This window comes from Mesoplodon densirostris, chromosome 15 (genome assembly GCF_025265405.1).
Source record: "Mesoplodon densirostris isolate mMesDen1 chromosome 15, mMesDen1 primary haplotype, whole genome shotgun sequence".
Lineage (NCBI taxonomy): Eukaryota > Metazoa > Chordata > Mammalia > Artiodactyla > Ziphiidae > Mesoplodon > Mesoplodon densirostris.
The window spans coordinates 69,949,263-69,964,964 of record NC_082675.1 but is presented as its reverse complement, the minus strand read 5'-3'; the positions used below and the strand labels follow the sequence as shown (position 1 = coordinate 69,964,964).

General features: G+C 36.5%; 1 protein-coding gene across 1 annotated transcript in view; it reads right to left on the bottom strand.

Annotated features, from left to right (window-relative positions):
- DCC (DCC netrin 1 receptor) overlaps window positions 1–15,702 on the bottom strand; it is an 808,121-nt gene that overhangs the window by 96,428 nt on the left and 695,991 nt on the right. Inside the window, exon 22 of the mRNA XM_060118369.1 lies at window positions 8,088–8,153. Within this exon, the coding sequence (XP_059974352.1) occupies window positions 8,088–8,153 (66 nt within the window). The remainder of the gene's footprint in view (window positions 1–8,087; window positions 8,154–15,702) is intronic.

The following is a 15,702-nucleotide window of genomic DNA, read 5'->3' as shown; positions in this document are numbered from 1 at the left end:
CTATCTGACACAGTGTAATTGCTTATAATATCATTATCCTACTGAAACATTAAATAAAATGTTGCCTAAATTAATAATCTACCATATCATTTGGGATACTTTTGGTGTGGACTTCCAAACTATTGATACAAACTTTTTAGAAATAATATTCAATGTGAAAGATAAATTAATTTGTTTTCATAAGTGAATATAATAACCCAGCACTTGCCTCAAAATTGAAACACTATCTTTTGATAAGTTATCTAAGAATCATTGGGTTTTTTTTTTTTTTTTGAAAAGATAGTCACCTAAATTTAAACAAATTATTGCTGATTCAATATTGTTGGGGAAAAAAAAATTGCTACTGATATAACTTGAATCTCAGGGGCAGGTAACCCATCAAGTTTTTACACAGCAATTTCTGTTAAAAGATTCTGATTATAAGTGAAAGAAATAAGGTTTCCTTGAAGTAATTTTTTCATTTATTACAAAGGAATGAGGCAAGTAATGAAAGGTTAGAACTTTCTGTGTCATAGTTTTACTTACAATTTAAAAAGTCATGTTACAGTAGTATCTCAATATGCCCTTTCTGTTCTTAATAAATTCATTGATTGGAATAAATTAACCTTTTATGTGAGAGCATACAATGGAGGCCATTAGGGATCTCATGGATTTTATTAGCTTAACTTAAATTTAACAGTTCACCATTTCTGACAAACTTAGTTTGAGTCATACCTGGCAGTAACACTGTATGAATATTTTTTAAAACCATGTAAATTGGAATTTTTCAAATTTTTGCTCTTCTTTCTTTCCACCTAGGAAGATATCATTCTCCAAATTAGAAAATAATGACTCTGGATTCTGCTGAGCTTTAGCTTAAGTGAGATATTGATGTCATTTGCCTCATAGAGTTGGGTTCATGAGGGCTCCCATTATAAATCTTTGATTCCAGGCCTTTATGACTTCCTCATAAAAGTTCCAACAGTTTAAAACTTGGTTTTCAAGATCTTTCATTAATTTCCCGATCTCCATTTAAAGGCTGACTAATCAGAATATCTGACATTGAATGGGCAGTAAAGAAAGTCAAGTGCAATGGTGTCTTTAGATGGAGTCAATCCTTGTTATTTGCAGTAGTTGTGTTCTATAAAGACATCACAAATACTAAATTAGGGAATACAAAGTATTGCTTCTAGAGGAAATACAGTATCACGTTCCTGGGAGCCTACCTTTTTATCAACCAATCAAAGCACAACCTTGTTTCATGTGGGTTTCTGTTTAAAGGTGCCTTATTTAATATGTAATGTTGATTCATTAACATTGAACTCATAGCCAACAGCGCTATAAATTCATGCCTGAGTGAAGCTTAAGTAACACACATATTTTCTCCATCAGACACATCAGCCTTTAGTGTTTAGGAACACTAGAAAGCACTTCATCACCACATTTAGGGACAACTTTAAACAGTAAAACCACCAACAAAACCCCACAAAAATGTGAAAAATTGGTACTAAATGTAGTGCTGAAAGGACACATCCATGGTATGAGAGCTGAACCATAAAGGCAGAATGCCACCTTGTTTCAGCTCAGCTGAGTTTGTGAGCACTGGGCTGCTCAAATTTCTGGCTGCTCTGCACATGTCCAAGGATGATCATAAAAGCACCATAATTATTGGTTTTGGGGGTTAGAAATAAAATTTTACAGAGTAGGTAAATTCATGAATAGAGAACCTTCAAATAATGATGATCAACCATATATCTAAATATATTAAAAGAGTGCTCTGAATTAGGAAAAAGTTTAGAACTCACAAATCTTGATTGTGTAGGTAAGAGTTCTGGGAGATAGCCTGACTACAGAAGAGGTAAGGTGACCTTTGCCCCCTTCCAGAAGCTGAATGGTGTAATTCAAAGGCTTACAAATCTCCTCCAGGGCACTGTGATTATTTCATGAGATAACGGATGCATCACACTGACCACACACCCTGGTACAGAGTTGGTGCTCAACAGATATGGTGCGGCCCAATACATTTCATTCTATGTGATTTTTCCAAATTAAAGAAAAATACAGTATCTTAATTCATCTGTTCCTGGTGTTAGCCTAAGAGTGTGGGTATCCAATGTCTGAGTAATCAAGACCTAGATATGTTTCATTAAAATCAGTGAGAAGGGGGCTTCCCTGGTGGCGCAGTGGTTGAGAGTCCGCCTGCCGATGCAGGGGACATGGGTTCGTGCCCTGGTCTGGGAGGATCCCACATGCCGCAGAGTGGCTAGGCCTGTGAGCCATGGCCACTGAGCCTGCGCGTCCGGAGCCTGTGCTCCGCAATGGGGGAAGGCCACAACAGTGAGGGGCCCGCGTACCGTAAAAAAAAAAAAAAAAAAAAAAAAAAAAAAATCAGTGAGAAGGGAGTCACATTTTTTAAATATCACATGAGCATTCCATCCAACTTAATTTTCATGATATCTGATCACCACGAATGATTTCATCCTTTTTATACTAAATTTAATAAAAGCAAACATAGATTTCATAATCTGTTGGGTCTAAAGTCTTAGTAATGATTAGAAAATTGGTTTAGTGTAACTACTAATAAGTTCTTTAATTTTTATGATACTTGGTAGGCTTTCAAAAATATTTTATGTGTCTTATCATATTTTCCCTCAAAAATTCTGCAGTAGGCTCATGAATAGACTGGTACTCTGAGTGCTTAACTATCACATAGAACACAAAGCCATGTATCGAATCCAGGAGTCCTGACTCCCATCTTGAGAACCTGGTCTCATTGCCACAATGGCTGAGCCCTAATAGCTACACAGTATCAATAGGCAGGTAAACAGTGTGAACATAAGATTGACAAGTTCAGTTCTGGGGAGACAAACAGATCCAATGAAAGCTTCTAGTTGGGAAATTAACTTCCCTCCCATGATTGCAGTGTTCTCAGATAACAGTTTTGTTATTAGAACAGTTTCAGCTCAACATAAGTCTTCATAATTTCACAGGCCTTTGAATTTGAACAGACATTCATATGGCATTGAATATTTCAAAGTATTTCACCCTGAAATAAGGTACTAAATAGTCAATCAGTTGGAAGAGATCTCACAGATAATCTAGCCCAGTGTTCCCTAAAATGAAATATTAATCACCATTATGGGGGAAAAAGGTTCCTTGGTCAATTAAGGTGGAAAACATATTTTTTCCCTCAAATATCAGAATTTTGAACATGCTAATGTGAACTATGCATTGCCAGGAGAGGTAGCACAGAAATGGCAGAGAACGTATTCAATTATTCCATAAATAAGATCCAATTGGGTGCTGTGGATATGATGTTGTGATCAAACTATGGGTAAGTGGTAATTATATGATATGATGGAGGTGTTAACTATGGTTGTCATCATTCTGGATTATTTAAGTGGATCAAATCAGCTCATTGTACACCTTAAACTTACACAATGTTATATGTCAATTATTTTCCAATAAAGCTGGAGGCAGGGGGAAAAGCCATGAGAGGATTCAAGTAAGCAAAAAGAAACAATATGAGATAAGACACATACACAGTTGTGAGACAGTCAGAGGCTTGCCCAACTAGTTGGACCAGAGAAGAAAAAAAAATCCTATATATTAAATGTTCTGTCTTCCATTCCTGAAACATGTACCCCATCTGGGTCACTGTGACATGAACAGAATGTCAGGTTACTTCTCACCTGAGATCAAGGCATAGCCAATAGAAGAGAGTTGTGAAAGTTCCATTTCTGAGCTATTTTTCTGGAAGGGTGTTGAAGGAAAAACAGCCAGGCTATGAAACCATTAGAATGTATTTATGGGGCCACATATATATCATTTCCTAGTAATGTGTATGTCTTGGTCTCCTTGTATATTGTGTAGTCTGAGAATAATTTCCAAATTAGCCTATTGATTGCTCCCTACCAAAAAAGAGGGGGGGCATAATTATTGATCTCATGAAGCTTACAATTCACTGGACAAGATTTACATTAAACAAATCCTGAAGCAAATAAATATAACATTACCACTGTAGTTGGTGTTTTAAAGAAAAGTAGAGTTCACGTAGAAAGATATAACATGAGGATGTGATACGAGGTCATTGACAGAGGAGGGAGGTCATGAAAGGCCTCATTATAGAAGCGACATTTAAGCTAAATTATGAAGAGTTGCTAGGAGTTAGTTCTTGTTCCTTTACAAGGGAACTGAGAGCAGACTGTGTGTGTGTCTGGAACGTTGGGAGCAAAAAGGAAATGGCACAAAATGAGGCTGAAGAGAGAAACAGGACCTTGTTCACATGAGCCCTGTAGATCACATTCTGTTATCCTCAGTAAAATCACAGATGATTTAAGAGTTTTCAGCAAAGTGACAGGCTTGATTTGTTCCAAGGAGACATCTCTTCCCTCTGCATGGAGAGGGGTTGGTGGTGGAAAAGTAGAGACCAGCTAAGAGGATATGGAATTCTCCAGGTGAGAGTTGATGATAGCTTAAACTGAGATGGTGGCAACTTCAGTCAAGCAAGGAGGACACGTACACAATATAGTTTGAAAGTAAATGAATAAAGCAGGTTGCACTTGGGGCAGGAAAGAAAGGAGGAGTCAGGTTCAGGCCTCAGCAATATCCTTATGTCTAGGATGAGGGAGAGGGTGAAAGGGCAGGTAGGCTCAGTGAGGCAAGAACACAAGTTCAGTCTTGAATATGTCAGGGTTGAGATCTTATGATGAATGGTAAAGAGGCAGCTAGAAGGTCTGTGGTAGATACACAGATGTGGGAGCTGGAATACAGATGGAATTTGAAGCCTGGGAGTAGATGAGATCACCAAACTCAAGGGTACAGTGAGGAGAGATGCCCTCTCAAGACTAATCCTCTAGTATTCAGGTAGAAGGCGAGGACCTGGCAAAAGGAAGTGAGTACCAAACGAGTTTCCCAATGATTACTTGACAATGGAACACTTTTTTTCTCAGAGAGTCTCATGGGACCCATGTACCTTGGACCAACCTTAGGGGAATGCTAATCAAGCTCAGTCGTTGTTAACTGGGGAGATTTTGCCCCCCAAGGGGAAATTTGGCAATGTCTAGAGTCAGTTTGTGTTGTTACAACATGGTAGAGGGGAAATACTACTGGCGTCTAGTGGATGAAGGCCAGGGACGTTGCTAAACATCCTACAGTACACAGGATGAACCCAACAACAAAAAAATTATCCAGTCCCCCCAAAATTATCCAGTTCCAAATGGCAATAGTTTTGTAGTTAAGAAACCCTGATCTAGCTTAACACTTTCTATGTTCAGATGAAAAACTGAGATCCAGAGAGTTTAAGTGACTTGATTCACACATTTCTAATCCATGGCAAAGTCAGTTCTAGAACCTGGGGTTTGGGATTAGTCTGAGGGCCTTAACATCATTTCAGATAGATAATGTTTAGATAGTAGGTGGGCAGAGCCTCTTGTACACTAGAGCTTGAGACGCCTAGGACACTCTAATTATCTTTACTTAAGGGAAATCGAAACTAGAGGGAAAATCATGGCTTTTTCTCCTAAACACGGAGTTTAAGTCATGTTTTACAGAACACCTAATATAATTCTAAATATACAAAAATTAATTAATAACATTAATTTTTAAATAATGCTTCACCAAAGTATCAATACCCATCAAACTTAAGTTTTCAAAGGTTGAAGTCAATATAACAACGCTTTTGCAGGGTTTGTAGATCTCTTTACCAAAATTACTAATTTTGAAAATTTTAGGAAAAGCTACCAACAAAAAGAAATTGGTGATTTATCTTCCCTAATGAAAAAAGCATTGAACTGAAGTAATTTTCACTGGTGTTATCCTTCATACAAATATAAACTACAAAATCACATTTTCAGAAGTTGAAGATTTTCCTGCTTTAAGAACGTGGACCACAAAATTGAATGCATCATAAAAGTAAAATACTACCATATCACCACATATTAGCTTTGATTCTACCTGCCATCAGAAAATAATTTAGGAAGCCTCTTCAGTTTCCTCAATTTAATTAAGGGCTTCCAACTTCAAGAGTAAACATGAACTATAGCTTTGTTTTTCTTTATTTGAATTCCAAGAGTGCTTTTTTAAAACAGTGACACGTTGTAAGAGATAGTAAATGATTAGCAAGGTCTAAATTTATTTGCAAGTGGCTTGAGTATCCTGACAATAAACCATTATTCTATTACAATTCTTTGAAGGGTGAATCCAGAAGTGTAAGGATAGATAGGAAACCTCTCTAATTCTGTCACTACATGAGGGGATGTATGAAATTTTCATTGTATATGAGGTTCAAAAACTCAAGAAATTTCAAGAATTTTTGTTCTTATTTATGCAGCCTATTTAGCAAAGGTATGGTAGGGTTAGAGTTTTATCAGCCAAGCTTTCACTTATATATATAATTTGAAAATATAGCCCTTCTTAAGGTATAAGACATTAGTAGAATTTTAATTAGGAAGGTGGAGTTTTCAGATGCCTTTGCTGATTTGCTTGTAAAAACCCAAGCTAAAGGCAAATTACATATTTACTCTCACTTACTGGATAGTGAAATAGAATAGGAAATAGATTAAGTATGCCCGCTACCATCCGTGCCTCTCTGAGGTTATCAAGTCACCTTAATTAATCATGTAGCCTGTGATAATTAGTTATTCCAGTAGGGATTCTAGAAATGTTTCAGGTACTTTGTTCACCCCACTCATTTAACAGGAAATGCCTAAAACATCATTAGTTGTTGCAGAAACTTGAGAAGGGGTAATGCCAACAATCTATCTAAACTGGCTCAAAGTCATTGGATGCCATTCATCTATTTTATCTTCATGACTTTCTCCTGTGAGATAATGTATATCAGATCAAATTTAATTACAATTATATTTCTCACTAGGAATCTTAAATAGTAAAAAAAATAAAGTGACATGCATTTCTCTCAATTACTGTCATTCTCTTCATCTGAAGTTTGACTCCTGTGAAAAGAAAAATCCTTATCTGTTAACTTATCTGTTAACATCAAATTTGGGCTGAGGTTTCTTTTCAATCAGAGAATTCATTTTCTTTTGAAGGGCAAGTTAAAATAGTCCATAGCTGGGCCTCCCTGGTGGCGCAAGTGGTTGAGAGTCCGCCTGCCGATGCAGGGGATGCGGGTTCGTGCCCCGGTCTGGGAGGATCCCATGTGCCGCGGAGCGGCTGGGCCCGTGAGCCATGGCCGCTGGGCCTGCGCGTCCGGAGCCTGTGCTCCGCGACGGGGGAGGCCACGGCAGTGGGAGGCCCGCATACCGCAAAAAAAAAAAAAAAAAAAAAAAAAATAGTCCATAGCAAACTTCTAAACTTGATCCAAAATTAGGATTGCCAGATTTAATAATTAAAAATAAAGGAGGTTCAGTTAAATTTGAATTATTTCTAGTTGCCTACGGATATGTACACCGAGATGCCTATGTACGTTGAGATGGTAACCCCTTGCAATATTTTTCTTTATCTCAGATTCATAGGCAATTAGAAAGGATTCAACTTTTACTGGGCCTCCTGTATTTTCAGTTGTTCCATTTGGCAATTCTACCCAAGATTAGTGTTCTTTAGGACACGCAATTTAAGAGAGTATACTGTTCTGTGTCTTTGGCTTACATTTGCTTCACCTGTAACATATATAACCACTGCTCAGTAGTGAATGGAAACTGTGAGGAAATAATTATTCTTTCTCAATTGTCCATATTCCGATTGCCTCTTAATTTCCTGGCACTCTGACTCTTGAAAAAGTCCCACCAACTTCAGTTTATGAAACTGAGTGGGTTTCAGTCACCTCTCTACAATAAAATTGTAGAAATATTTCAAATATATATAGTACTTTCAAACCTAGATAGTTAACAGCCATGCATCATTTATAAAATTTTCTATGCTTGGACTTTTCTGACTGTTTTGTGTACTTGTCAACTCTCATCGGCACTGTCTCCTGGTGGGATATGCTCCAGGTTTGTTAATAATTTCATGTTCCTATTATTCCCATTAAAACCCTAAGTCTGAGGTTCTTGGCACTTGCAGTCAATAGAAAATTTGCCTCAGACACTCTAGAATTAACAATTTTAATTAATATAACGTATCCAATAGAACCTAATTTATATACTTACCATTGAGAGTGCTTCTATCAATCAAATTAGTATCAACTGGCCAATAACCTCCATCTCCATGGCGACCTGTTTATCGGGAAAATATACCAGAAAGTTAGTGGACCTGCAACATGAAAGCACAAATGAAACAAAATAGACAAAAACTAACAAATATTTAAAAATACACAAACAATTGAATAAGACTATTTTGTCCACTTCAAAGAAAGCCTGAAAAGAATGATACCATTATACTTTGCAAGAAAATGTGATTTTCTATGCGTGAGAAAAATCTGTCACAAAAATACTCTTTTCAACAAGCTAAATTCAATTCCTCACTGAAAAGCTGACCCACCCCCCTTTTTTTCTCCAATACTCTTGTTAACGTCTCACCAAAAGGTACAGCACCAGTGTTAGTGTAAGTGTTGCTGTCTTGAACATCTCAGAACAGGAGTGGTGGTGTTGGCTCCTAGAGTGACAGAGCCCACCTCCATCATGTTATAAGAGGTCCAGTCTACACTGTTGCCATTGGACATGACTTTGTGGCAAAGTATCATTATTACTGTACCAGGGGACAGTACTTTTTGCCTTATAACGGGGCTTTGAGTAGTCTTTGTGTTATGTGCCAAATAGGTACCTGGGAATGAGCTACTGGATATGGAATAAAGAGTAGGGAGTGTGTCACAGCCCACATGGTCTGAATATTTCTTATAAACACGCCAAGAAAGAAGGAAGGTTTCTCTAGGAGCACACATTTGGAACCACTGCCTTCTATTAGCTGTTCAACAGTTGAAAAAGTAGTCTTTAAGAGAAATGAGCCAGAAATTAACCAGAAATAATTATACTATCATCCATATTTAATTAATAGTTTTTCACTACAGGTAATCCCCTTTTCCTTTGGTACATTTGTAGAACTGGGATTATTTGGTTAGATTTTGAGTTCTAGAATACCTATTCGAAAAAACATTTGGGACTTGAATCTATACTCAAACACGTACAAGACTACAGCTAATTCTTTATACACTTCAGAGTATTATTTGTGAAAGCAGTTATAATCAGTGGGTGATGTTGAAGAAGCCAGCTGGGGCAGCCAGCTACGATAACATTGGTTGTTTTTCTCACATGTATAGATTGTCTTTTTCTTTTTTAAGACTTCCAAGTCCTGCTCTTGTGACCTTCCTCTGCATACCAAACACTCTTCTTAATAAAGCTTTTCCAAGAGCTCATCATTTTATTTGCAAAAGAGTTGTGAAGAAACAACTTAAATCTTGTTACCAGACCATGCATTCACAATTTTTAAAAATTCTTTCAATATTAAGTCAGAGCTGAACTAAGAGTGTTAAGCTTCCAACAAACAATGATAAATTAATTCAATCACATCATATTCTGTTTTCAGGGTAAACTGGTACATTTAAAATCTGCTGGCCAATGACTCTGGAATATAAAGAAGTGGGAATTAGGATGGAGGCTCCAATGTGTGTGTGTGTGGGGGGGGGTGATTGGGAGGAGGAACTGAAATAAGCAGCAGTTGTGAACATTTTGGGGGGCTGACTGATAAGCCTAACACTTTTCCCAAATACCTTGCTTGTGTGACTCTGACACATCTGGGGTTTCAATAAGTGGAGGATAGATAAGCTTTGCCCACGGCACACTGCCAGATCAACGTTGGAAGAAATGAAGTGAGACAGAAGTTCTGTATGAATATTAAGATTACTTTTCTCACATCTGAAAGCAACTAGATTGCAAAGCAGTCAGCCAAAGAGATGCTAACAGCCCCATCACTTAGGCCACTAAAGCAGTAGATGATTCCTGTTGGGAATATTAGATGTGTTTAGTTAACTTGGTAAATTTCGTAAGCACTGATTAAGGGAAATAGAGAACTAATTAGGTTCTGGAAGATGAAAAGTCAGTTAATGCCAAGATATAAACTACTATTGGATCCCAGAGGTCTTAAATTTTTTAATGGAGCATAAAACTGATAATAATTCATTCAAAATGTATTAAGTGCCTACTATATGCAAGGCACAGTCCTAGATCCTCAGGGAAAGGGTAGTATAAAAAGACTGATCAGATATGGAACCTGCCATGACATAGAGTTGGCTCACTCACAGTATCCAAATCCTATACAGGCCTATTTATGGTTAATATTAGCTAACTGCAGATAGTTTTTAACTTATTCTGACTTTAAAGATTTAAGAATAAGTTAATTCTTACTATAAAATCACTATCACTGCATTGATTTACTATTACTATAAAATCACTATTAGATTTAATTTAAATTAGATTTAATTGAAAATGTTTTTCATTTATCTAGTATTATTAAAAGAACTACATGCAAATAAAAGATAATGCATTATTTTTAGTCTTACGTTACCTGTTGCACAATTAAATTTATCTTAAAAATCCCTGAATTTCTTTTTTTGCTTATTATACTAAATCTCTAACATTTTTCAAAATTAAAAGTTCCAAATAAGTAAATGAAATACATGGATATCTAAATATGACATTTGTGGAAGTAATATAATACATTTCAATGTATATGCGTTTTATTTTTAATTATTCAAATAGAGTTCAATGTAGTTCAAAAAACTGGGAATGGGTAGTTTCTTTTTTTTATTATGGATTAGTAATATGATTTTACATGAACTCAGGAATCAAAATGTACTATATGAATATACTAATATATTCTACAGAATATAAAGAAGAACTCTTTTGTTACTATGTACCCATATTTCCTTAATAATAGAAATGAGGGTGAGGAAAAGAATTAAGATGATAAACAGTAATGAATTTATGTATCACTTAACCACCCATGGATTTCATTCAGATAATTTCATCAAAAAATCACTTCCAGAAAGTTTTGATAACTAAGGCAAATGTTTTCTACTTTTCAAAATGTTTTGAAACCAAAGAATGGTGGTTTCAGGAAGAAAAATAAAACAAAGAAAATGATCCCATGTCTGACTTTAAAAAGAGGAAGACTCCATCTTTTTCGAGTTATTCAAAATAGTTTAAATAGTTTTAAATTTATTTTATTTAGGTACCTCTAAGGAAGGTCCAAACCAAAAAATTCATGCTCCTCCCCTTGGCTTGCACTCCTAAAATATTATAAATGAAAGAGTCATTTAAAGAGTTACTTTTTATATTTTATTTAAGGGACAGATCATCCTATTTTGGCAAGAGACATATACTCCCTTAAGCAAAAAGCTGAAGTCTCCATGATTTTCCTGACCGTTACTCTGTGGATTGAGGGGAATATGGGTAGAGGTAATATGAATTCCTTTAGGAAGTGTGCTTATTATTATATTTCTTGCTGCTTACCAAAGTGACATTTACACTCTGTTCTCAATACTTGATAAGTGACTTAAACTGAATTAGAATACTTTGTAATGTGTTAATAATGTAATCACATTTGAAGTTACTACTATTATACACATTAATCTCTATGTTCTTGTTCTTACATTATCACTTAAAATATTGCTTCTGTATTTTTTTATTGTGGTGTGTGTGTGTGTGTGCGTGTAAAATTAAACAGTATAATGTTGACATTAAACTCCTACTTATAGCACACATAGGCAGATGAAGAATATTCCCCATGATAAAAAATGTTTAGCACCTAGAAAAGATGAATTCAATTGGAATTTCAGTTCTAGAGTGGTTTTTCTGAGTGGATGTTTATAAGTCCAGGGAGGAGTGAATGGAAAATTAATCTGCAGAGGACACGGAGAAAGCTGAACGTGGTAGTTCTACTCTATTTTTAATCTGTCCTCATCCTCCCTGAATGGGGCTAACAGAGGGTCCTTCAGAATGGCACCCACACAATCAACCCCAAGATATGGACCATAATCTAAATCAAACGGACAGACTGGTTGTCTAACGAACATTCAATATGTATCCTCCCAAGGATGCAGAGCACCGAGATATCTTCTTGACCTTAGAATTGGTTTCTCTGAAAATAATCCTGGTGATAATGAAGGAAAGTGCATTGATGTTATGTCTTGTACACCAGTGGGTAAAGATAATGCACTGATGCCACATGGATACAGTTTTACCGTCCAATACACAGATCATATTGAGACATATTTAAAGCAGATGATTCTTCAGAGGCTGAAAAATGTGGCTAAGAGAGCGATTTACCATACAGTTAACACTGCTGACTTTGAACAAAGGCATCAGGGCATCTAAAAACCAGAGAGCAAAATCATAACCTATGCCTATGATATTTCAAACATATATTAATAGGAAAAACTCATGAGCTCTTCTAACCCTCTCCTCAGGTTCAACACATTGTTTTCAAGTTAACATGAATGGAAGTTCATTGATTAAAAGAAAGTACAATGTTACTACTTCATATGTAAGGGCAGCTGACATGCCTACCATATATTGAGGCCTGGTGCTCAACAAATACTGTGTGAAGTCTAAGAGCAATAATTTTTTGGAATGCATTTGGTGACCTACTCTGAGTCAGACACAGTGCAAGAGAACCAAATACCCCATTGTCCATCTTCTCCTTGACCATGAGAGGCAGTTCTTGGGGAGTTCCAATTTCTGCCTTTCTGCCATAAAATATAAATAGAGTAGACTATGAGGAGACGTAAATTCATTTGCTAAGAATCTTCAGAAAGCAATCTAAAATATAAGATTACAATTTCACATGCGAATATTATGAACAGTGGCTGTGTAGCTATTATGAAAAGCAAGGCACTGTAAGAGTGATAGAAGGTGCCATTATCAATTTTGCCTGGACCCAGGTATCAATTAGGACACTCCTGGACAAAATGGAAATTATATTTATCCTAGACATGAACAATTTAACAAATAAACCCTTAATTCCTGGCTCTGGGTTGACATCACAGTTTGATTCTGGGCCCTGATTTCCTGAGGCATATGTGTAACCTTTTGCAGAATGCGGCAAATGATGGGTAAAGAAAGTTGCCTAAGTGATGTTCTAAAGTAGAAAAAAAGTTTACAAACATTTTCCTCTTCTTCTTTTGCAAGCACCAAAATAAAAGCAGCACTAGGCCAGAATAAAGGCAGCACTAGGCCAGACCAACTGCTATCTGGATTTCTGAGCATGATGGCAGAGGTCAGCCAAAGAAAAAAACATATATATATATATATATATATATATATATATATATATATATATATATATATATGAAATACATATATACACATGTATATGTATTATGAAATATTTCAGAAGCACACTGGTTACTCTTATGAATTCTACCACCACACATTTTCAACATCGCAAGGGACAATGGACTCAAAATGCAAACACCAGGAGACCAAAGCATCTGTCCAGATCAACAAGATCTTCTGTTCACAGGAAAGAAGTTGGCCTCATTAAATATTTCAGGTAAGGGGAGACCATACATTCTTATCTATAGGACTTTAACTACAATTAGCCTGTGTCCATTTATCTGGTCGAAGATGAAAACTTGTCAACTGCTTCTGATCACACATATCATAAGCTTCCACATATGAAAAGCTAAATAAGTTTATTAGTTATTGCAATTACTATTCACATAAGTTTAGAGTGAAACTTCTGTTAAAATTGAATTGTTAAGTGAATAAAAAACAAAGATGACTTAATAATATTACTGATATCTTGAAGCAGGGTGGTCTCTGAACTGTCTCCGCTCACAAGAATCTCCTTGAATGCGTTCTTTCTTGTAGTGTATGTGGAATAATGGCCAGCATATGGGTCTAAGAATTCACTTTTAGATGCAGCACAGTCTTTATGAAAATCTAAAAAGCATCCTGTTTCTCTAAACGTGGACACTTTCCTGGATGACTAGGTCTTCCCAAGAGCCAGTTCATTTACCAGATGCAACATGGAGGATGAGGCAGTCTTGCGTGCATTATAAAGGAGAACTGTTCTCAAAGGCTACTGATGATCCAGGAAAGCCTGCCCCACCTGGATGGTCCACAAGCTTATCCCAAAAGCAGTGTGAGGTATGTTTGTGTTTCAGTGAAGTTGCCAAGTACACGGAGAAGTAACAGAAGAGCATGAATGCTCTTTTCTTCTTCAAGTGACTGCATGTTGGGAAGTTGCAACTATAGTATAAAACACTAGAATGTAAGCATCCTGATGGCTACACTGCTAGTATGTATAAATAATAACACTGTTTGAGCACAAAATTTCTTCATTCATATATCTGTCCATGCTCCATCCATCTAGTCAACAAATGTGTTGAGTGGACCACTCACTGTTCTAAGAATTAGGGATATAAAATGACTATTGAAGAGGCTCATAATTTAGTGAGGGGAAAATGTTAAGTGAATAATAATAATACACTGGAATATCCAAAAGTTAAAAAATTATAAGTAGGTGACACAATGGAAAAACAGAACGATTGACTATTTCTACCTAGAAAAATGATGGAAGGTATTTCAGGGGTGATATCTGAGTTGAGAATTAAAGAATGAGTGGAAAGGTATCAGGTAGAAAAGAATGAACTGGGTAAGCTTAGAAAAATAGGCAGAAATGAAATAATAAAACTGTTTATATGCTCTATCAAAGTGTCTGGAATTTTTCTTATTGGGGACAGAGATCCACTGAAGGTATTTTAAGCAGAAAAGTGACCCAATTAAACATGCATTTAGGAATATTATTCTAGCTGAGTGTGAAGAAAAAATTAATTAGGAGAGACCATTGTAATAAATAGGGTGAGAATAATATTAATTATGAATCCATGGCATAGACATTATTAGTTCCATTTTATGGAAGAGTAAACTGTGGCTCAGAAAGACTAACTAATATACTCATTTTAAGTGGCTGAATCTGCCTGACTCTGATGATGATGATTTTATGCTTAGCGGGCAAATTAATAAATGAAAGACGAATGCGGAGTGAGTTGGATAGAAATTAGAGCACCTCCTAGAGTTTATGGTAGTGTGAGGGTTTAGTGGGGTGGGTGTGACTTGAGGTGGTGGCTCCACTCTCAATAGGGCACACAGAACACAACAGACTTTGGAAAAGAAACAAAATAGTTCTGTTTGTCACCATTCAGAGCACTGGGACAAATGAAGGTGACCCTTCAGAAGAGGCATAACAGAAGTCGACAAATAAAGCTAGGAAAACTCTTTGAAGATGATGGATATTGAAGCCCTATTCCTATTCCAGATTTTTCTTTCCTCTCCCTGACCCACATTCTCATGACTCCTCCTCCCCGCAAGCAAGACGTGATCAGCATTGGCAGCCAAAAGTGAATATGGTTTGCAGGGCTCTGGATCCAGGGGAGCACTGCTGGTCTTCATAGCCAGTGTAACAGTAGGTACTCAATGTACTGAAAAGTAAAAAAGCCTAAGAACTACTGTGTTGGAGCAGAGGGAAAAAGCAAAACCTGGTTACCAATTTATATCTTAACCATAGTGTACTTCTCTGCACAGTGGTGTCCTAATTATGCCCTGAACACATCCTGCAATCCTCACTAATTGAGCAGCTTCTTGATCTTCCCACTGTAGGATTTTTCTAAATAAAACTTCAAGTAATCTTTCCCTCTGTAGTTATTTGCGCTCACTCAAGTTCTACTCACATATTTAAAGTCCAGTCTTGTGTTTTAAGAAGTCTTTTCTGCTGATACTCACAGTGATTCCCATCTAAAACCCTATAACATACATACTCAGATGG